This window comes from Varanus komodoensis, unplaced genomic scaffold, assembly GCF_004798865.1.
Source record: "Varanus komodoensis strain SLA01 unplaced genomic scaffold, ASM479886v1 scaffold3, whole genome shotgun sequence".
NCBI lineage: Eukaryota > Metazoa > Chordata > Lepidosauria > Squamata > Varanidae > Varanus > Varanus komodoensis.
The window spans coordinates 32,067,473-32,092,237 of record NW_025335761.1 but is presented as its reverse complement, the minus strand read 5'-3'; the positions used below and the strand labels follow the sequence as shown (position 1 = coordinate 32,092,237).

The following is a 24,765-nucleotide window of genomic DNA, read 5'->3' as shown; positions in this document are numbered from 1 at the left end:
TTTTCCATGTGTAGCACAGATTTTGTATACAGCTTAATCCATAGCAGTCCTAAAGCCAGCCTGAGACCAGAAGAAATACCATTGGATGCCACATAAGTGCTGCTTTAGCTTAGTAGAAGAGAGGGAGGACTGCTAGTGGGACACCACATTTGCTGCTGCAGCCCACCGCTTCTGCCTGTAGAAAGTTTCACATGCTTTGCTATCCCAACTGTGATGTTCCCCTGGTGGTGAGGGGAAAGGAGGCAGCCTAGGATCCACAGATTCTAAATTCCTTCATTCCCAAACAGAGACTCAAACGGAGCTGCCCATTATCGCAGTTCTGGAACTGGCGTAGTTGATTCCCTCTTATTGACCACAGCGGAAGTGAGGGGAAATGCCCCTTGCCAAGTTTTAAAGAGCCACTTCCTGCCTTGGCTTGGCAGGGCTCAATAGTGTGGGTAGACCTGCTACAGAATCTATTGCTACCATAGAATTCTTCTGTTAAGAGAATTTTATATTTATGCATAGTTTACTTATTTTCTTTCAGCTAAGACATTTAGGAAATGATGAAGTTCACATAGTCTGGTCAGAGCATACGCGAGACTACAGACGAGGAATCATCCCTACAGAATTTGGAGATGTGCTCATTGTTATATATCCAATGAAGAATTACATGTTCAGTATCCAGATTATGAAAAAACCTGAGGTAAGTTTTTAATATTTTTCTGCAGTTGATAGCTAAGTTCTAGAATGTCTAGGATTTTTTTTAGTACCTGAATTAAATAAGACACATTCTGTTTTTATTCTTATGAGGGCAATTTGTTCCATCAGCTCAGTTCAATTTTAACATTAACAGAAGCAGTCATGTAATCATCAAAGCCATGGCTAGAAAGGATTTTTTCCCCTACATCTTTTGTGTTTTCCATCTCATGGAAAAAATACATGCACACATGTGCACACACACACAGTTTATATGTGAAAGGACAAACAAATAAATAAAAAACTGACACCTGCTGTAATACCAAGTAGGAAAAGGAAAACAAAACAGTTTGATGGATCTTGAAGCTGTTTAGTTAATATTTTCCTGTTGGCAGTGAATACAGTGGCCCATTAGGATCATCATAAGAAAACTGTGTTGGGGCAAATGGGTATGTGAGGATGATATACAGCTTTGCAATATAGCTGTCATATTTACTATTCTCTTCTAATGTCTCCCTTTTATTCTGAACTATATTTTAGCATTTGGACTCTGAGGGAAGCATGGTAACATTAGAACAGACATTTTCTTCACCTTTCTTACCTAGGGATGAGAAAAAAAATAAAGTGAAGAAATTTTTCCTTCACTTTAACCTCTACATGCTAGTGTTTGGATGATGCAGTCTGAAATAGGATGAGACTGTATCTTGCTCTGTCATTGATAAGCATGTTGAAGGAGGAAGATAGAAATTCTGAGATAAATTATTTTTATTTCTGAATTTTTGACAGCATAATTCGCTTAAACTTCCAACAAAAAAGGATCCAAAATTATTTTTGAGTCTGTGACTGCTACAAATACAATGGTCCAGTTTCAACATATTTTTCTTAGCTTCCATCCCCATGTCTCATCTCTCACCACTTTCCTTCATTGATGTACTAGTCCTGGTTTATTTAAACACACAGTTCCTCATCCCAACTGGAACAAAGAACTGTAGTTTAATGTTGATGTACTGACTAAGATCTTAATATTTGTTCACATGTTGCTTTAAGATCCTCCTTACTAAAGTGTCATTAAAACACAGTCTCCCATTTCAAATACTGTAAGTTTAGTAAACTGTAACTCAAAGTTAAATAAACCGTAGTTTAAACAATCAGGACTGGTGCAACAAAATGAGGAGCTAAAAGTAGGAGTAGGGGAAGACTGTGCAGTCCTAATGCTCATTTCCAGCTGCTAAACTATGGCTTAATAATCCATGACACATTTGTCAAAACTGGGCCTGTGTATATTTGTTGAAATGACAGGCTGGAGTATTAGAAAGTGCATGAATGCATCCATCCACTTCAGCACCATTCCTCTTGTTGGCTATTGCCTTAATATTGCATAGAGGAAAGTAGGCTTCCTCACACATATTTCCTTAGAACATCAGAATCTTCACGTGTAACAGTGCATGCTATATAAAGATCCTCTGACTAAGTGTTTTGAATGCAGTTTCCTTTAATGGATTGAGAATGCTGAGCACAGTGCTCTGCAAATTGTAGAACAGTAACACTAACCATCATTTGGACAGTAAGAAAATATATAGTCCAAGGTTGGCAGTACACATCCCTAGTAAGAACCTATGTAGTTATCAAATATTATGGTAGGAAAGTATGTCATGTTATGCTAAACCATAACTGCTTTAAGCATGTAGCTGTATCCTGACTTGATTACATGCTCATTAGCTGCATGTAAAGATTGCTGTAGCAGATATATGAGTGTAAACTATTAATAGTTTTCTTTCAAACTAATCACATCCTTTCAGAAAATCTGCCATTGCTCTAGTCTTGTTCAGATTTTGATTACAGGAATATGACTTTAATGGCCATTATTAGGCTTTAGCTTTAAACTAAGTTCTAATATAAGAAATTATTCAAAGAGTTCTTAAAGCAAAATAAGGAAAATTAACTCTTGTTGAAAATATCAAGTAATCATACCAGCATACTTTTATAAGATACACCATCTCTTAGAGTATTCAAAATAACTGTACTGATTGATCAGGAAGTGAGAAGAATGATCTGATTGAACAAATCCTTTGTTGATGTTGATTGCTAATTGTTGTAGAAGAAACTATTTTAATGACTGAATTTCTCAATTTTCTGAATTCAGGTCCCATTCTTTGGTCCATTGTTCGATGGTGCTATTGTGAATGGAAAAATTCTGCCTATTATGGTTCGTGCAACAGCTATAAATGCAAGCAGAGCATTGAAGTCACTCATTCCATTATACCAAAACTTGTATCCTTTTAACGGAAATGTAAGACAAACCTATCTGGAAGTAAGCCCAATGGAGCACAGCAGGACTTCCCTTCAGATGAATATACCTAGGATTTCACTGTATTGCCTTCTGGGTATTGAAGATGTATATAATTATTATTTTAAAAGAAATAATAAGCACTAAAATCAACTCTTGAATAAGGAAATATTTAATAGAAATAGCATGCAAAATACAAAGGGAGTGACAGAAAGATCTGCTTCATCTTTGTTAAGTTTCAGGCAGGCTATTAACACTTTTTGTTCTGTGCAGCTTTTAAACAGTTTGAAATGTAATTTAATTCTGCTCTGTTTTTTCCTTGTTTTTAATCCATCTGTGATACTGTATGAAAGTTTTTAAATTAGAACTCACTGTGGGCAAGTCATAAACATTTAATAAATAGGACTAGGATAGTAGCTCCAAGATTTAAAGCAATGCTTTTAACAGAAATACTGTTGACATATTTTCCTGTAACACTAATTTTATGATAACAGCTTATCAAGTATAATTTTAGCCAGGGTACAAAATCATGCCACTTTATGTTCTGTTACCAGAGAAACAGCAACCCCCACCCTTGAAAATGCACTGCACATTGCATTACAAGAAATTGCTGAGCCTCCCACAAGAGCTGTATACTCCTGGTCCAACTCTGGCATCATCATGAGAAGAAACTGGGAAGCTTTTTGGGTTGGGTTTTTTAAATTAAGTGCATCTTACAGTGTTGTCCAAGCCCAGACAAACTGCAGTTATTCTTAACTATGTTGAGTAAAAATCAAGTGACATGAAACCATATTTTATGATACTGGTTTGTTTTCACTAACCATATGTAAAACCTAACCATAGTTTGGGGTTCAAACAATGTGCTAAACTTTGGTTAATATAAAACTGAAGCAAAAGCTTTTGATCTCCTTGAATTTGCACTGGAGGAGCAAATATTTGGCATTGCATCTCAATGCAGCAAGTGAAGTTTGATGTTGCTGAATGTTTTGTGGACCAAGAAAGCATGCATGACTGTGTTTGTTCTTGTGAAATCTGGAAAGCATCGGCACCATTTTGTTTAGGAACTATATATGATTACTAAAACAACATACTTAGAAGTATGCAATGGAGTGCCAACCACTAACGTAAATTGCACTAGCTTACACTGTTCTAGTTTAATACTGCTTTCCTGTAGAAATTGGACTGTCAGTTAGTGCTACAGGTGTTGCACTAGAGTAATTTACACTATCAGAAAAATATTTATGTTAGTAGCTACGCCTGTTGGATACTGTGAAATTAAAGCATGTGGTACTCCATTCCTTTAAAGCCAGTACTTGAACTACTCTGTAATCATGAATTAAAATAAGAAAATATTTTTGCATCAGTAAGATGACATGCTATAATGACTCCAGAGAAATAAGTTAGGGATGATTCTATCTGTCAGTCATACCACTGAGATGCATAACAAAGGCTCCAGCCATATCCCATTTTCTTGCTGAGTGGAAACTCAAGAATTGTTGCTTTGAAATAACCAGCATATGCTAGAAAATGCATCTTCATACACCAGCTTTTCTATGCTGCAGATATTACCAATTCACCTTCCAGGATTATCATTCTAGCCCTTAATTTTGTCTCATGGAATAGTTCAGCAAATCTGTCCATATGTTATTCACCTGCATTTATCTTTTAAAATTCAATAAATGCTGTAGCAAATGCTCATTTCTTGTTCAATTTTCTAATGGACAAGTGGAGCCCTGCAACAAAATGTTATAATACATGTTGCCTGAAGAGTCCATTTCCCCCCCGCGCGCACGCGCGCGCGCGCGCTCTCTCTCTCTCTCTCTCTCTCATACGCACGCATGCATGCACGCACGAACATGCAACCACTTGGAATTTAAATCAGTGGAGCATGATCAGTGGAGCATGATTCTTCTGAATGCAACTGAATCCTTGATATGGGCTGGGGAGGATATCAGAGGGAGCTTTTTAAAAAATATTGACCTTTGCTGCAACTTGAGCAGTAAGGGGGCTTTTTCACGGGGAATTCAAACAAACCCATCTTTGTCCTGCATGATTAACAGTGGACTTATATAACAGCGGTACTGTGACCTTTTGCCTCTGGCACACCAATCCAGTATCACAGTGAATTCCACTTCTGGGTTGTTGTATATTGCTCTCTTAGTGCAACCTACAGTGTGCAGACAAAAACCATGGAAAATATTGTAGGATTATTGTACTCTTTCAGCTTCAACTCAAATCTCAACCTCACATAAAGCTTTAATACTGCAGAGTTATAAAACATGAAGGGTTCAGCCTACTGTAGTTCATGTGAACTACACTGCAAAGCATTTTCAAATGCTTCACACTAATGAAGGATTGAGTTAGAAAGAGCAGAAACTTCTAACATTTGCTGCTATCTTTTTGAAATGGGAGTTTCAGCAGGTTGGATAGAGTGATGCTCAGTCCCAACTGGTGAGGGGTGGGGGAAATGTTTAAAAAATGTACTTCTGCAAAGCTCATGCTTTCCTCTTGTGAATAGATACTACCATATTGGCTACATAATGGTGGGTATAGCTCCTGAAGTTAAGAAATAGAACATCAAATATCAATTCTGGTTTAGCTGAAGAGACCCACTGAGGCTTGACCCCATATTCAAAGACAGTTTTCAGTGCAGAAGAACAAAAATACCATTTATGTGGTGGCACAAAGAACTATACTTATTTTGACTACCTGTTAATCCGTCACACCCTACAACCTAATTTTGAGGAATAGTACCTCCTACTATTTGTACCTATCTTTCCATCCACTGCAGATTCTTAAGTCTGCTATAACAATCAGCAGCTTCAACATGAGGCTTTAAAACTGTAGTGGCTAATAAGAAAGGCATAGCCAGTATTTGCACTGACGGCTGGCTATTCATGCAATAGTAATGAAAGGAGCTTCTGAACTGTTAGTTGGGCAATTCCATTTCAATTCATTAAGCATAATGTAAAAATTCATTTTGCATAGAATTGACCATTCTGTGTACATTTGAGAGTATAGATTTTTATATGTAGGAGTGAAATCCAGTGGTGTTCATCCAACAATAGAATTGATTCCTTCTCCCTCCACAACCCACAAAGCTGTTCCAGACAGATTTGAAGTGGTGTGAGCGGGGGAAACAAAAGGAACAGGGAGTCCTGTTGTGTGAGCAAACATCTTGCTTGCATGATCCTGGATGGAACCCTAAGAATTTTAATTTGCCATTTTTGATTAATATCTAATTACTTCTCTTTTATTCTGATAAGTGCACCTGACTATGTTTATGAATTAAAAGCTGAGACACTGTATTTTTGAAATCCTGAGGGCTGGAAAAATAAATACAAAAAAGCATTAAAATCATTTTAAACAGATATCTGGCAATAGACCTAATTTGAAAAAAATATGTAAAAGTGAAGCAGTGAGCCTTTGAGTAATGAAAATCCTAAAAAGATTCAAATTAATTTCCTACCACTAATTATGTAGCTCTGTTGGCTATTCTATAATCACTAATCAGTTCTGAAATTCCAAAGCATAAATTGTGTGGTTTATGTTAATTAAAAGTCGTCTGAGACTTGGGCTAACTACATTTTGGCTAACTATGTAGCTAATGCTGTTCAGTAAATTACAAGAGTATTGATTGGCATATGCTGCCTAAATCGATTGTCCTGACAGCCAGAATTACAGTAATCTGTCAGTATTGATGACTGTCTTTCAGGCTTTGATACCTCTCCTTCATTTGTCTTGTCTTGTCTTACTTGTTTCTGAAGTGCATTTTCTTGCAACCTCCAGTTTTGTCATGGTAGGTACCGTATTTTTCGCTCTATAAGTCGCACCTGACCATAAGACGCACCTAGGTTTTAGAGGAGGGATCCATGGAAAGCTTCCTGATAATCACAGGCACATTCCCCATCGGCTTCATTAAAAGACGGGTTGCCATTTGAAAACACACACCGACCTGTGATTAACAGCCCTCACCTGTGCCGGAGGAGGGGGCGGAGCAGGGCGTGCCAAGCGCGTGCCGGCCAGGTGTGGTGCAGCTGGGTCGGCAACGTGCCAGCGGTGGTCTTCTGGGCGGTGCAGCGGCGGCAGATCTTCCCGGGCGGTGGGGGTGAGCAGTCCGTCTCTCCGTGCGGCCAGCCAGTTAAAGCCCACGCCTCCTCCTCCACACTGCTCCCCCTGAGCGGCACAGCTCTCACCTGCGCCAGAGGCGGAGGGGTGGAGCAGCGCACGCCGAGCGCGTGCCAGCCAGGTGGTGCCACGTGGTGCAGGTGGGCCGGCAGCGTCCCGGGCATCAGGCACACACACATTCACTCTATAAGATGCATAGACATTTCCCCTTACTTTGGGGGGGGGGGAGTTCATCTTATAGAGCGAAAAATACAGTACTTCATAGTCCTTTTTTGACACTTGAGACCAATTTATTGGCTTGATCATGCAATTAGAGGTAAAATACAGCACTGAGGAGCATTGGGTAGGCAGTATTCTGCCTAACACTTGGACCTTGGATGCAGTTTAGGCTTGTTCTCAGTCATTTATTACTTAGCTGTTGAATGAGTAGGATTTAGGATGGGGGCGGGGGGAGTAATGACCAATTCCACAGCATCAATTTAAATGCCTTTGATTTTAGATACTTTAAAGAGCACTGATCAAGGAGTTGGTTTTTATTGTTTTAAAACTCTTGTCCTCGTGTTTCATATATATTGTTCATTTATGCCATATTATTATTTAGAGATTTATATTTTGATTATTTTGTGTGCCTGCTTCACGATTGAATATATAACTATATTATTTCTTGTCTTCTCTTCTCCATACCACCCGATCTTCTATGGTCTGTACTTAGAATGAAATATTTTAGCTAGATACATGCAGAAGGTTTGTTGGAAAGAGATGAAAGCATAAACATTAAATTAAATGGAACTTATTGGTTTTATAATCTAATGTATTATTCACAAATTCTAGATAGCCTATACTTTATTGCTAATTATTGTTTGTGTCTTTAAGGCTTAAAAGTGTTCTTGTAGTATTTATTGCATTGTATACAGATATTGCTACAATTACCAAGAAATTTACTGAAGGGAAATGTGCAAGTTTTGAGGGGGTTTTACCATTAAATTTAAATCTTTATGTTTGGGTGGTTGCAGAATATTTACAAAATACTGATTTAATAAGAAATTGTTAAAAATGTTGTTCCCCAATGCTACTTAAATGAAACAAAATAGAAGATTGTATTAAGAATGCAATCTATGCATATAAACACTTCTTTGAATATTTGAATAATCTAAAATATGTTTTGAGCTAATTTTAACAGTTACATGAAAATTCTGGAAAGGGGTGAAAGATTTTGATGCTGTGGTTTTTTCCTAATATTATTTCTCTTGATATTACTACTGAAATTTAGGCTCTTAAACAAATTGCCACATTGGCTACAGTTCATGAATACATACTCGTGTGTGTGGAGTCACAAATTCTTCATTTTGTTGGAACACTTCTACTTATTAACAATATGGGATTTTTAAATCTTCTAATTCCTGTTGCTAAGCCACAGTTTCCATCCATCTGTTCTTGCCAATTGTGAAAAGGTTCTATTTTCAGCAAAGCCGTGCATTTCCCAGAAGGTATGTGAGGTGAAATTTCACAGGGGACAGGATGGATCCTGATTCTCAGTGATAAACCTTGGGGGCCAGCAAGGTTGGCATATGGTTCAGCATGATATGAAGGCTTGGGTTCTTTGGCTTTACTTTTTTGGCGTTGGGCTGATAAGACCTGGCTGCATATTGTTTCACTGGACACCAATCATGGGCCACAGGAACTGCCCATTTTAACTCTCTGTGGGAAGGAAGCTTAGACACTGTTCACAATAGTACTATTGTCATGTTACAAACTACTCTGAACAGCTTGACAGCGTTGAGGAGGAGGGGGAAAGGGGTTGCTTGCTAATTGGTGTTCAAGAGAGAGATGGGAAAATATATCAGTGTTGATATGTTCACCCTTTACTATTTTTTCTGTTTTACTATTTTTTCTTTTTAAAAATGCCAGTTTTTAATAATAAAAGGAAATATTAACTGCTGTCTGGTAAAGTGTTTTTAAAAATGTATTATCATACTAGCGTGAAAGTATAAAAGGACATAAGGCAGAAGACAAATGTAATTAATTTTAGACTACATGTGAATAACTTCGACTAACCTGTGAATAACTTCAGTCTGCATATGGATATATTACATATCCATATATAATATATTTAAAAATAGAATGCTGTTATGAAATCTTGAATCTGTGGTTATCAACACAGATTAGTTGCTATGAACTAATGGTCAATTTTTTTGCCACAGGACTTGCTCATCTACCACCTTTGTCCTGTGCAGCCTGTCTGCTCTTACATGATGAATGTTGAAAACTGCAATCTTGTACCCATGTATCTTGGACTAAGACTAAGTTCAGTGAACTCAGTCAACTTCCTTCTAAGTAGACATGTATAAGATTGCATTGTCAGTGTACTTGCTGTTTTGTTTTTGTAAGAGCCCTGCATGACACAGCATGCACATACTGAGCCATGGATGGCATCTCCATATTGCAGCTGGCTAGGTCTCCCAGAATTTGTGTGCATGTGCATAAACAACATCTTTCATCCCTAGATGGGTTGCAAACCCAGGAAGCACCTGGCAAGCAGTTAATAGTAATGGTATGGTCACATGTTGTGAGGGTCTACATTAAAATGTCATTTTCTTTCTAGTGATTATAAAACTGTCAAATTTATTTTGTTTGTAAAATAAGATAACTATTTTTAATGCTTATAGTTAACACTCAGCCTCTTGCTTATCAATTTAACAGGGCTTTTTCACAACTCTCCATATCATTATCCATGTCATGACTGCAGTTAGTTAAAAGCTGAGGAATAAGAATCCTTGCTGAATTATACATTTTAAGAAAATACATTTTAAAGTAAGCCTAGTAATTACAGAGTAAAAACACCTCCTATTGGCTGACAGCATTATGACGACAGTACATGGTTCCACAAGTACTTCTGAAAAACTTTGCAGCTATTCTATTATGTGTTTTACTCTCTTTACTTTATTTCATAGCCCTGCTCCCACTTTTCACGCCCTTAAATTCTGCCAGGCTCTCAAGGTGAACAAACTCGGAGGTCTGTTAAAGCAGGCCCACTAATTGCCAGAGATTTTGCACTTCAGCTCTCAGAAGTCTCTGCCAACATGGTCAGTGGTCAAGAATGCTGAGAGTTGAAGTACAAAATATCTGGAAATAGACTTTTTGCCCAACCCTGCTTTAGCGGTTAGGAAGGGGAAGGACTGTGTTTCTCTGGCTACTATTAATGTATTTGTCTCCTGTCTTACCTGATCAACTTGCTGTCACTTTTGTAGGCAACAAAAACCTTCTCTTTACACAGCAAATCTTTTGAGGATTAAAAAGTTGCAGACTTGATTTGGGTGCAAGATTTAAGAAGTGCACTGAGGAATTTTCTCTTTCCCCACCTCCATCTGTAGGCACTCTAGTTTGAAAGCAAAAGGCAAGGAACAGGACCCCAGGAGAGGGGTTTACTAGCTCTGAGTGAAGGAGAGGCCATGGAAGGTATCTAGCCTGAGTACATGTTTCCTTTGTTTCAGTGGAAAACCACTAAGGTCGGGGGCAAAGGAAAGAGGAAGGCTATCTGTGAACTTTGGAGAGAGGGAAGTGGTGGGTGAGACTCTTTTCATATCCAGGCTCAATTCAATCAGGCAGGTTGGTGGGACGGAAAGAAGGCACTTTTAGGGCACTTCAGGTTAGGGCCCAAAAAGGCATTTTCATAGTGATTTGTCCCCATCCCCAAAAAAGATGCTATCTGCCTTGATATCAGGAGTCAGATCTTAAGCATGGATGGGCTGCATTTATTGGAAATGAAGGAAAGGCACTATTCTGGATTAACTAAGGTATTTAGAATAGTGCTATCATTATCTTGCTGCTTTTGTTAAAACTATTAGGAATCAGAGAGCATGGATAATCTGCTGTAGTTTCAGTTTGTTGAGCTGTTTTAAAATGAAAAGTATAACAAAACAACTTGCATCAGAGGTTTTTCTATAGTGGCTGGGTAAACAACTGTAAACAAATCACTAACTGAAATTTAGGGGGGAAATCATTTACTGATGTAGTTGTTGCAGCTTGGCTAGTTAGAAAAATGTATAATTCAAATAAACATTGAACTGGGGAGCAGCAGATCACAGCTCAGAGCAATATGCATGTCAACCAGTGATTTTTGAAAAGAGTAATGCAAGTGCATTTGTATACTACATCAGAAAAGAAAACTGACTTTTTTTTATTAAGGGCGCCATGCTTATACATGCTTATACAAAAAGGAGTCCTACAACTCCCAGTATTCCCCAGATACCCAGCTTGTAGGATTTTTTCTTGTCCAAACGTGCATAGGATTGTGCTCTAATTAACTTGTTTATCACAAAATTAAGTTGCTCTTTATCAAAGGCATGTTTTATCTCAACATTCCCAGCTCTTCATCTTAATGTTAACATGGTTCACTAGGGTTGGTTAACGTAAGAGTTTATACACAGTTTGGGTAAAGGCAAGTATACAAAATTATAATTGGGTCAAGCCTATATATTTGTGGTTGTTATGTGCCCTCAAATCTTCTCCTGATTGTGATGACCCTATGAAAATCTGCCCAATGCATGTCAGCCCTGCTCAACTCTTACAAATTTGAGTCTGTAGCTTCCCTAATGGAATCAAGCCATCTCATATTTGGTTTTCCTTTTTGTCTTCTGCCTTTGACTTTCCCTAGTATGACTGTCTTCTCCAGGGAGTTTTGCCTTCTCATGATGCACCCAACTTATGATAGTCAAAAATACTTCAGAAAGACTTTTATGACACAGTTGTGTCATTTTTGTTTCTAAGAAAAATTCTGTCTTGATTTGATCTAGGAGCCAATTGTTTGTCTTTCTGACAGTCCAGAGTATATTTAATGTTAATCATGTGGATGTTAAAGTTGTTCTGAGAAGCAGACCTTTAGTCTATGACAAAGGTTCTTGTTCCATTTTCCATCATGTTCACATGGGAGCAATAGAACATTAGATAGCATCTGAGAACTTACATGATGGTAGAGCTGGAGTAAGCACTAAAACTGATATGGTAGACTTTGTTTTTCTTCAGTGAATAATGTTGCTTGTGTACAGCACTATGATCCTGCTCAAGGGTGTGTTATTCTTTTCAGATAGCACTTCTAACATCCAAAGATAAAGGTTGCTTTGAACTGTTGTCCTTTGAGTGGTCATCTGTACATTCACGTGGCAACAGGATCCATGCGGATGCAGAGCCCATATGTATGATGCACAGAGACCATGAAGGAGGAGGACATGGTCCACTCATGTTTGGTTTAGAGGATTAGAAATTGGTCAGAGTAGAGTTTCTGTTTAAATTATTGAGACAATGTATTCATGCTGTATTGCATAATAGTAATTTATTGAATGCCCATTCTTCCTCTTACAGCAGGGTAGATTATATTTAAGTCAAGATTAATGGATAGATTTTGATGCTAAAATCCAGTCTCTGAACCTGCCATTCCCTAGAGGCATATAGTGCATTAGTTTAAACCAATATGCGGCTTATCATAGATACTATGACACAGTCTTAAATGATGGTTTGCTGTGCATTGTTACTGCTTTCTCTGGTAATAAAATCACTATTTTGTATTCTTGATCATTACAATATTAAATAGAAATGTAATCAAATTATTGCACATTTAGATACAGATAGCTCTTAAGTAATTGCCCGCTGTAAAATTTTTGTTGTTTTTTTCCTCCTTTCATGAGGTCTGTCAGTGTGCATGTTCAAAAGAAAATTAGGATATTTAGTCAACTTTTAAAAGCTTTAGTTTTTAACCCCAAAATTCAGACTTCCATGTAACCCCTTCAGGCCACCTATTTTTTCCTGTTTTGATTTGTTTTGTTTTGATTTGATTTGATTTGATTTTTGCTTCTTGTAGTGGTTGATATGTAGCAATGTTAATCTATCTCCTCTCCTGGCCAGCCAGTGCTAGGGGAGGGGAACAGATAGGAACACTAGCAAATCTCCCACTGTTTATTGTCTTCAGTCAGGCTCAGTCAGGCTCACTTGGGTGAGCAGGGAAGAAAAGACAATATTCTCCCTCTCTACAGAAAGATAGTAAGCCACATGCCTGCCTAGAGTTCTATTCCATCTGCCAAGAGTTCACATGTGTCTAAGCTCCATAGAAGTAGCATTTGTGAATATTGAAAATTTAAGTCAACCCTTGCTTAGAATTGGACACACATGCTTCCATCCAACTCTCCTATATTTTGGTCACATTCCATTTTTTTTTGCACCCCCCCCCAAAAGGCATATTCATACTTAATTTCACCATGAATAAGTGGCAGAAGTGCCAAATTGCCACTATTTGTGGATGTGTGTGCATGTGATACTTTTAAGCCAATAGGAATGCCTGTGCATGGAGTAAATGGAAGGTGTTATTGCCTTTAAAAATACAGTGCTTGAAATCTGTTTTAGAAATGTTCTGAAAACATTTTAATGGCTTTAAAATTAAACTCCCCATTCCAAGGACTCATATCCGTGTTATAATGTACTTTCCTTATAAAAGCTTATGTAGCCAAAAATCAATCACTTTAAAAATGCAATCTTTTTAAATGTTCAGAGCAGCATACTATTTCAGTGTTATGGTTAACTTTGTTCAAAAATATGGATTCTTTTCATTTTGTTTAGGAAACAATCCTAAAACTGGTTATTCAAATGGTTCTTATACATTAAGTCAATAGAACTATTTCCTAACTAGTCATTTCAGATTTCAGCCTGAATTGTTTCATCAATTGCAATAATCATCAAAGTGAGGCTTGGAGTCAGGTTTTTTCATTCTAAAATCTATGGAAATATTTTATTCTTTAAAATGAGCTATGATGGAGAAACTAGCACATTCCATTTCCCTTTTCTTCACTCAGCAATTGCATAATAAGTAGTTAAGTCTATAATGTGGTCTGTATTTATTTAAATGCAGCTTCTGTTAATGGGGTTCTACTTGTACTGCTTTAGCACCTGTTATAGATTTTAAATCATCTGTCAGCCCATGGGACTAAGATAAAGAAGTACCAGGTGTCAGGCTTGTTTCTTAATTGATGTTGAATCTAAAACAATAGAGTTGACAATATGGTTGTACAAATGCATTACATCTCAGCATTGTCTGTTCTGATGAATCACAGCCCTTTTTCATGAATGGTAACAAACTGTATTGAATAACTTAGCTTTTAGACTACTGATTTTTTTAAATCACACTTGTGATTGCTATGTGATGGCAGGATATCTTTAGAATTCACTGTGAGACTTAGGTGTGTAGTACTGCTGTACAATGGACTTTTTTCTGAAAAAGGAGAATATGCCAGATAAAATTAAAATGAAATAAAGGACAATATCTTACAGACCAGTCCTTTGGAGGTTTCTCAAAAAGAAACCCCACTAGGTTCAGTGGCACTTATTTCCAAATAATTGTACATTATTGCATTCTTATTAAATCTGAAATAGTCACTTTCTCCCTGATGAGATTTTAGTCTCCCAACTGTCAATTTGCCAAGTGTTGTCTCTTGATAATTTCAGTTCAGTCAATAAGCCTCCTAAAGCTGAAAAATGATAAGCAAACATTGTGCACAAAGTAAAAATAGTAGGGCCAGCCATACTACTTTACAACAAGACTGCCTTCTGTTGGAAGATGCTTCGTAGGGCAGTCCAGTCCAAGTCTGGCTTAAAGAATAAGAACTGTAAGAAAACATAAGGGAGAGAAGAGAACCTGAAGTTGGCAGTCAACAATAGTCTCAATCTTCCCCATTCCTAGGTGATATTTTGCATGTCTAATTAAATTGTAGCAATCATTTCTAAATTTTGTCCTCTCTTTTCATTTTTGGCTGTGTGTGTTCTTTTTTTTCACAATATGTAACTGGTTACCCTATCAGTGCATTCATTATCAAGTTTAAAATGTAGATGAAGTGCTTCTTTAAAATTATTTTTAAAAATTCCTCTGTAATCTTCCAAATTTAGAGGATTATAGGGAATCTCCTTTGCAGGGCATGATCCTGGCAGGAGGATCATGGAGGAGGGGGTAGAATCTGTGACCCTCCCATCCTGCCAAGCAGCTAGATGGCGAATTTCAGCAGTTTGTCACATTTCAGAATGGGTGGGAGAGAAACAGCAGCTTTCTTCTCCCACTCCTGTTCCCCTGGGAACATCCACCAAACCCCTTCTCCACAGTCACTTTAGCAAACTTGGAGAAACACCTGGCACTGTTCATTCCACACCAGCGATGAGAGGGGAGCATGTGCTGAATGCTGAATCCCACTGCTGATGTGGAGCTATTTACCAGTGTTTGGCAAAGACTTCATAAAAGCTTATGTCCCTCTAGATGCTGACTTGGGGCCATAGGATTGTTCTGTTAATTGAAACCAGTCGATTTCCTTTTTCCCCATAAGGGAAAAAAGGGTTTTACTCAAAAATTATAGTAAGGTGTTCCTAGTCACTTATTGCAAGTCTCTCCAAAATGTCCATAATGCTTCTTGAAGTTACTAAGGTATTAGCAGGTATCAGAAGAACATTCCATAATTGAAAGCAAATTCCTCAGTGCTTTTTCCATGGAATTTTTATATGCTGCCAGTCCCTTTGAAAATGTAAGCACAACGTAAGTGCTTTCAGGGCATGCAAACATTCACTACACTGTACTTTATAGATGGAAAGTTAAGGAAGCAATTCAGACACTGTCTGTGCTCCAGACTGGCCCACCTCAGCAGAAGAGAAGCACATCTTTCTATAGCAGCCACAGCCTTATAAGAGCATCTCAAGGCAGCACACAAGCCACTAATCGAGTACTGGACATAAGGCCATACAACAGATGGTTTTTAGAATCGATATTGCTATACACTTCATTGTTCAGGCTGTAGAATGGGAAGAGCCTGGAATAAGGATTGCATTGGTTTCTGCTACCACAATATGTATTTAAATGCAGTACTGTTATGATACTTAAATGAAACTTTTTCAGAATGAAAAGCAAGGATTTTGTTAGATCAAAACAGAATGCCCACTACCTTGCTTTTAGGAGTGAAGAATCTTGAAATTCCTTGCCCATTTTAGATGGATTTGTAAAAGAAATATATATATATTGTTTTGCTTTGGATAAAAGCACTACCTTTGTAATAAAAGACAGTACTATCCTTCAAATTTAACAACTGTTAAATATAAATGGTAAATATGCCCCTTTTTTGGAACATACTCACTTAAACTGCAAATATTAAAAGCTTTTATATTAACTTTGCTTCACTTCTGTCCCATTTGTGTATATATACAATATATAATAAAATAAAGGTAAAAGGTTTCATTTAGAGACCTCTGAAACAGGAGCATTTTTAAAGCAGGTAGGTGTCTCCACCCTGCTTTTCATAAAGCATTTTACCCATTCAAACAGACTTTTAAAAACAGCTTGTTTTGATAGCAGGCTGTTCTCCTGTAGGCCTTCAGCCTTTGCTTCCTGGCAGCACCTTTGGTGCGAAAAGAGAGTGCTCAATTGGGAGACTATCAGTGCCAGCATGCATAGAGTGATAAGTTAACACACCACTGGGAATTTCTGGGGCCCACCAAGATACTTCACTTCTAATGTGCTAACAAGCTCATTTTTCTACCTCTTGCCTCTTCAGTTATTTTTTTTCTCAGAAGAGCTTAGAAGTTGAGTGCATCAGGCATAATGAAAAGCTCTGTAGGAGGGAGAAGCAATAACCCAATTTTTCCCTTTTCAGCCAAATAGAAAATTAGTTTCTGGTAATACACAAAGGCCAGTATTTTTTGTGCAAGGGGCACTGCTGTGAATCAAAGGACTCTATTAACTGCAGAAAATTCAGCAGCTGTGAATCTCCCCCAGTGGAAAAAGTGCTTTTCAACAAGTTGTGAGATATGTAGTATTATTAGACTTCAACCATCAGTTCATCCTCTACCACTTATATACAGCCTCTTAAAAACTGTGCTATATTACTCTCCTGTGTTAAGGCTCAATCTTGTGTATGTCTCACAACCTAAGAACCTTCATAACAAAGGGGTTTCCTATTTCTCCTTATCCTAATATTGCTGTTTATAATGTTTTCAGGAGCAATTTTTGGACTGCAATCCTCTGAGAGGACAGTTGAGAATAAGCAATGAATATGATGAAAATCTATAATAGTAATTTGGATTTGACTACTTATTCTTAACTTACAGCATTTTTATACACACTTGGTTTCTATGTGGTAAAATTGTCACTGCACAGTCCATTTAATTACAGAAACATAAGTGGGAACTTAATGTATGATCTCTTCTATTACCTCCATCCCACCATACACAGAAAATCAAGAAAGAGCTTTCATTAGTCAAAATGTCTGTACTATTCCTTACAGCACATATGTGATTGGTAGGTCTAGATATTTACTTGCCCGATTCCAGTTATAAATCAGTTGGAAGTCTTTAAAAGGAAAAGATAATGGTTAACATAAGAAGGGGATATATGAAGATTAGTTTGCATAGAGGGAAATATGTGGAATTGTTCATTTCTGTGAAAGAAAGGGAGGGTATTTTGTTGTGAATTACCATGGTGCGTAGAAGACATGAAAAAGAGCTGTGTTATAAAAAGAATGAGTGCCCTACACTACTGGAGAGGATTGGGTATAAGCCAGTGGAAGTCAGTCTACAAAACTGAAGTGTATCTGTATATTTCCAGAGTTAAAAGCCTAAGTTTTGATTCTGCAGGTCCAGAAAATGGCAGGGGGAAGCAACATGAGAAAGAGAAACTATCCATGTTTGCATAAAAGTAAGCAGTCATTCAGCAGCATCCCCATGCTAAAGTAACTGAAGACCGGATATGCACACTTCCCCCATACCATGAGGGAATAGCCCTGGCAAGAAAGGGTTAAGGACAGGTCTAAGCCTCAGGTTTTTTGAATGAATGGGAATTAATGGACTGAGGATAATAGGTTTGTGTTCTTGTAGCCCCTTTTCCCCTTGCTTCACCCAAGTTCCTGCTGAACCTGCTGTTCTTCTACAAAATAAATATTGCTGTCCTTTACCACCAAAAAGAACTGGATGCGTATCTTCAAAGTGCACTTTGTCCCTACTGCTGCTAGTGCCATCACACATCCATTGCAGTATAGAAGGCCTGTTTTATCATCCATCAAAGGAGCCCAGTGGGAAAAGGGGTGTTGTTCTGATATTCTTGGGCACACAACCATGATAGTTTCTAGCAGGGAGTGGACTTAGCCTTCCCCAAAGAAAGTACCACGAAGGGAATATTCCTTCTGAGTTCTCATGGGTCCCAACTTGTTTTTTTTCTTTTTCTTTTCTTTTTGAAGTCCTGCAAAACACTTATAAAAGAATTACATTTAAATGGCATTTGAGAAAAATATTTTATATTAAAATTTTAAATTTAAAGTTTTAAATATATTAAATATTTTATAACAAAAAATATCCTAACATTAGCAAAAAAATCCCATTATTGCACAATTAATGCAATACAGCAAGACAAGTTTTGCAAGCTGTATGGGAAAGGTAACAGATTTCTAAGCCAACAAAATCAGCCTATGACACTAAGTCAGCATGATATTTTTTTTCTTGATAATTGTATGTTGCTGCCTGCTGTTCTACGTTTTGACAGCCATTTCCATAGTTGCTTTCATGAACAGCAGAAATATTCTCTCTCTTTCCCACTCTGTGCTAAAGTAAAATCAGGCCCTCTGGAACACGAAGCCTGGAGAGGGTTCTTCAAAAGCAACAGCACTTCAAGATATCAGTCTCTTGTCAACACTATCAGCAAGCAAGAATGTAGGGGAAAGGAAAGAAGTACAATGTTTTGCAGTTGAAGTCCTGCAGATACTTTCTTAGTTGGTGCTCAGGGATGCTGTGGCTTTTTTGCAAATAGACTTACTTGTTCCCATAACATAATTGATATAATTAAGACTTATATCCAAAATGTTTAATTTGTTTTACAATTACAAGAAGCACCATTTTTAAGTGAAAAGCAATATTGGCTTTTCATTCTCAATTACTTGTATTTATATACTTTAACTCTTAGATGTTAAGATTGCAGGCCTATATTCACTAGGTGTAAATCCTGTTGAATTAGGCTTCTTAGTAGTTAGATCACATTATTAAATGCTGAGAGTGCATTCTCTTGTAAGTACAATTTTCTTTATAGGTTAAACATGCAATCCATTAAAGGTAATATGAGAAGCAAGGCCAGTCAGAATTAATATTTAAATACTTTGCCTTACTGGAAAACTTATATATAATAAACGCATACATACCAAAGCTGATGGTTATTCAAGTCAGACTTTGAACAATATTCTTTGTCCAGAAGTACAGCCAGCAGGTTTGGGTTGAGTCTCTTTCACATTTGTATTGGATGACTATTACAGTGTCTGAGAGAGAATATCTTAAAGCCAAATGCCATATTTTTAAAGGCAGTCACTTCCGATGGTATCCATAGTTCTGGCTAATCCAAGCCTTTGCAAGCATATTTCTCCAGCTGTGCTATGTAGATGATGGAAAGTTGAGTTATATCTACTTAGATGTAACCTGGATCTACCAAAGTCTAAAATATATTCCAATTTTTTCCTACTTTGACTATTATTTCTGTTCACATAGTGGGGTAGCTTAATCCTTTCAGAACCTTTTATTGGAACTGCATTTGGTGTAGCTTCAGAAATGTGATGTGGAAGAATTTTGGTCATGTAGAAATAATTTGTTGGAAATGGTGGGCTCTTTAAATTTCTTGACAGTGGGGAAGAAAATGCTGATTCAAAATGGTTCTAAAATATTGGAGGTTCAATAGGTTGAAATAGAAAAAGCTGAAAGATACCCATTTGAGTTGGTAAGATGTGGGGTATTGATAGATGGTTTTGAATGCAACTTTCAAAAAATACTTTTAGCATATTTAGACAGGATAAATTCCTACATTTCCAAGCATTCCCCGAGCCAGTTGTTGGACTTTTTTTCTGTCTAAACTTGCACAGGATTGCACCATAGAGGGGTGGGTCTTTAAGTCTTTAGGAGAAAGAGGGATAAATGCATAAATGTCTAAATTCCAGTAATATGTATTTAAACTAGAATAATTGAAAGGAAAGATCAGGACTATGTCATGATCCTGTCTTCATATTGTTCACATTATTCTAAAAATTCAATTAATCCTTGACTCTTGGGTGAAACTAGCTATGAAGAAAGAGCTCGGTATCTGCAAACAATAGTTCAGCACCATTTAGATCCTTCAACTTTTGAAGATTATGCAGCTCAGGTTTTCTGCCCAGCACCCTGCCATCATTTGCCCTCTGAAAATGGTAAGATTACAATGACAATAATGATTTATGTTTTTCTTTAATGACACTTAAGATGCAATGTTCCTAGGTAGTCAGCAGCATTTATTCTAATCAGAGATAATATATACATGAACATGTACACACACACATGCACATATATGTGTTTAGGAAACTGCATTTCAAATAATATAATTTTATCCTTTCTTTACCAAATCAAAGACAACTAATACAGCTGTTCTTTTTTTGGTCTGTAATAAAGCTTCTTCATATTATTTCACAATCTTCCTAAATATCTAAGCTTCCTAGATCTAAAAATTGTTATTTAAGCATAGTTGATATACCTGATCTTCTATTTAAAAATCCTTTTAGCCTTGGTTTGGGAACCATGAAAGCTTTGCTGGTATCACCAAATTTATAATGTTAAAATATGAATGGTAACTTGATTATTTGCCCCGATAAATTTTATTTTTGAAATCTTCTTTATAAGGTAATGAATTTTCGGTTATGAATAACACAATAATCACTAGGAATTTGAGTAACTCTCAAGGCCTACCTGTACAAATAATTTCTTGATCTCCTGATGATTATTTCATTTATTTCCCCTCTTTAGATCATTAAATATCAGTTCTGTTTATCAGAAGGTAAGACAAAGTATCCAGAAAACCCCTCTGTTCTTATTTATTACTAAAGCACTAGTATGAAACATGTTGTATGCAAACTTTCCTGATTACCCTTATTTTTACTATTAAAAGAAAAAGTTAAATTCACACTGAAAGAGAAATTACCACCACACTGTCCTCAGGTTTAGTCTTTACTAACCCCAGGTCTGCATGAAACACTAACACCGTGGTTCTGGGATTAAGGTAACTAATGGAAGAGACATCTGTTGAGCCAGTAACACTTGATTGTGTCTGACCCTTTGTTTCTCAGCATGAACAAATAGTACTAGATGGCAGTGGTGTGCTTTGTACCCTGTACTGTCTTTCTTTGATGTTAGCAGATACTTCATACATTCAATATAACACAAAATGAAAGGGAAAATAACTTGTTTATTGCTGACAAACTTTTATACTGTCTTGACGTAAAAGAAATCAAAACATTACCACCACTATTATTTACCTACATGCCTTGGGGGGAAAGGCAAAGCAGGGTTTTTTTCTGAAAACATTAAAGGAAAATTTATGAAATTGTATTTTCATATATGAGATAAAGAAAATAAATTAAACATGTGAGTGATTCAGAGAGGTCTATCCCATATCTTTGTCTTCCATACTGATAATTTCTATATGAAAACTAAATAGGAAATAAAAATAAAATAAATGCTGTACAATGAATGTCAGAGAAAATGAAGATAAAATTAAGACTGACGTTAAATTTAAAAAGTTATATACCTAAAATAGAAGTAGTACAAAAACATTTTAATGGTTGGTTTTTAGGATCATGTTTTATCTTGCTTATACTGCAACTTATACATACCTACTCAGAAGTAAGCCCCACTAAGTTCTGTGGGACTTACTCTTAATTTAAGCAGGTCTATGATTGTGACCTGAATCAATTCCACCAAGTGATTTTAAAGAGGAAAATTCATACATCTGTGTTTATAGCAGTTATACAGGCTTGCTATGTAAGTATTCATCTGATGAAGTGATACATAGTAATTATTACCCAGGGTTGGTTTTATGATATTCTGTGTAGTTGAAGAGTAGAAATACATTTTCATCGGATTTACCTTCTTCCATTAGTGAATAGAGTATAACAAAATTGTGAATTTTCTTAGATTGATTGAAACTGCTTTTCAGTAAGATTGGTTAGGAGGTGCTAATAAATGGTTAGATAAATGTCTAGGTAGCTCCCCTCCACTTTTCCCTAGTAAGTAGAAAGCAGATTTTTGAAACATTTTTAGCAGTTGTCTGTTCATTAATCAAGATATCTATTTACATTGTTACAATCTGTACATTTTATTTGCAAGAATATTACAACTGAAATTTCTCTTGTTCATTATTTTACGAAGAGGAAATAACAGGAAGGCAGAATCAACAAATCTAGCTAAATACTAGCATTCATAGAATGTTGCCTTATACAGTGTCGGACAATTGGACCATCGACCATTGTGTCCAATATAATCTGACAACTTACAGGCCTCAAGTAGAGTCTTTCTATCCATACTACCTAATATCCATTAAGCAGAAATGCCAGGAATTGAATACTGAACCTTCTAAGTTTGTTTTTGGTTGGTTGGCTTGTTGGTTGGTTGGTTTCATCCCTTTGTCATGTCAGGATCATAAAGCTAAAATTTCATTGGAGGCCCTATTTTTATGTATATATTCATTCAGGGACTAAACAAACTCTGTTGAATATTGCTGTTCTCTGAAAAGAACAATCTAACAGGCAAGTCTAGAATGAAGACCATGATTCTAAAGAACATTAGAGCTTTGAAAATTGAAAGACTTATATTTGCATTAGGTTGGGTCCAGACTAATAATACTTACAGTATACATTTGAAAACACTGAGAATATGTTTTAACCAACTTACATTTCATTGCTGTTAGTGTGTTTACTTTAAGTCTGGATCCAAACTAGTAGTATTAGCAGTAGTAGATTTATATCCTACTCTTTTCCTCTTTTGAGGAAACCAACACAACTTAGATAGTCCTCTCCATCACAGCAACCCTGGGTAGTAGGTTAGGTTGATAATCACTCACTAGCCCAAAACCATCCAGTGAGCTTCATGGCAAAGTGGTGACTAGAGCCCACATTTCCTAATCCCCTGTCCAGTGACTATAGCACATTGGCTTCACAGTGTGAATGTTGGAAACACATTTTTTCATCAGTTTTCAATCTCCCTTCCTCTAAGCAGTATCCCTAATTTCTTACTATTCCTATAAATAAGACCTATACCTCCTGTAGGAGGGGTACTCTGATGATTCTCCTCCAAGTAGATGTATAGATGCTTAAAGTTTATCCATTGTATTAGAAATACAGTTTAATATATATACCCAGTAGTGATTTAGTAGTATGAAATGTAGGAAGACCAACAGAACAGCTGGATTTGTTAAAGTCCAACTGTTGATGATACATTGGGTGAAATCTAGTGTTGTTTCAGTGAAAGGCAGACTCAAGCAACAGAACACACCTGTTCCCACTATAGTTATTAAAAATCTTCAGAAGGTCATTAGGACCTACCAAACATTGTGGCCTGACTCTTGCAAATCTGCTGTGATTGAGGAGGAGACTGCCAAAATATGAGTGCAAGATTCTTCCACCCAATTTTAGGCAGTTCCACAGCTCTTTAAGCCACAGAACACAATGTTTAGTAGCCTGCCCATCCCTCTAAATTAGTTTTTGGGAGCATACAGTGGGGCTAAAGTGGGAACTGAGGGTAAGATGCATTTTAGCTTTATTTTACTTGTACAATTTTAGATCAATCACCCATTAAGTGAAAGGCAAATTACTAAAACAAGGTAAATATTAAAAAAATCACTCTGGTCAAAGTAGAAGTAGTGACACATGAATTTTGGCATCCAGTGTTTCAGAAATCAAAGGGGGTTAAAAGTGGTTTGGCAACTCAAATATTAAATATTTTGAGCTGGTTTTTGATCAGCCACTGGGACAGATTTTATCATATGAATTCCCAGATTTGTGGAACATGAATTGATAGCCAGCATTATTCCCCTGAGAAGTTGAAAGATTTACAGAGCAGTCTCATCCATGTTTACTCAGATGTGAATCTCATTGTTCATTAGGGCTTACTCCTGGGTGGGTGTGCATAGGATTGTAGCTTAATTAAAAATGGTTATAATAGCACTATCAGAGAAAACAATCCCTTCTGAACTATTTTTGGAGTATACTCCATGATGCATTCCTATTCTGATAAATTGGCAGCATGCAAAAATCATTTAGCTAAGATTTACCAGAGAAAGAGAGAAGAATGTAATTATAGCTGTCTTTAGAAAGGGGAACAAAAATCACCCCAGGAATTATCACTCTGTAATATTTCAAGGTATTTCTTCTAAATTCTGTGCCAGGTTATTGGACTGCAACTAATGAGATATTTAAAGCGACGACAGGCTTGCTTTAGCAAAGAACACATTTGATCAAAGCTTTCTCTTCATTAGCAAATATATTCAATGTCCAAAGAGACATTTCTATGTAGCTTTTGTAAATCTAACTGCAGCTTTAAGTGTAATTAATCACAGTTGACTGGGGCATAAACTAGAATTCTAGCATAGATAAGGAGGCTCTGTTGAAGTGTGTATCCTGAGATATTTATGAAGGTTAGAGCAAGAACTTTTGGACAATACCTGTTGTTGAGTGAAATGAAACAAGGTTGTTTACTGGCCCTTGATTTAAGTTTTCTGTTAACAGGATGGATTCTTTTCTTCAGTCACCAGTATATTTCCTTGTTTTAATACTACAATATGAATTCCCTATCTTATTCTATGCTTATGTTATATATCTCACAAATTA

At 36.8% G+C, this 24,765-nt stretch overlaps 1 protein-coding gene across 10 annotated transcripts in view; it reads left to right on the top strand.

Annotated features, from left to right (window-relative positions):
- RALGAPA1 (Ral GTPase activating protein catalytic subunit alpha 1) overlaps positions 1-24,765 on the top strand; it is a 171,594-nt gene that overhangs the window by 137,581 nt on the left and 9,248 nt on the right. For 5 of the 10 annotated variants that reach the window (XM_044436720.1, XM_044436714.1, XM_044436719.1 and 2 more), the window contains 3 exons: positions 527-685; positions 2,822-2,949; positions 20,195-20,319. In XM_044436720.1, the coding sequence (XP_044292655.1) occupies positions 527-685; positions 2,822-2,949; positions 20,195-20,319 (412 nt within the window). Of the gene's footprint in view, positions 1-526; positions 686-2,821; positions 2,950-20,194; positions 20,320-20,908; positions 20,940-22,976; positions 22,980-24,765 lie in introns of all 10 variants that reach the window. The other 5 variants (XR_006415374.1, XM_044436716.1, XM_044436717.1 and 2 more) reach the window with 2 other exon arrangements.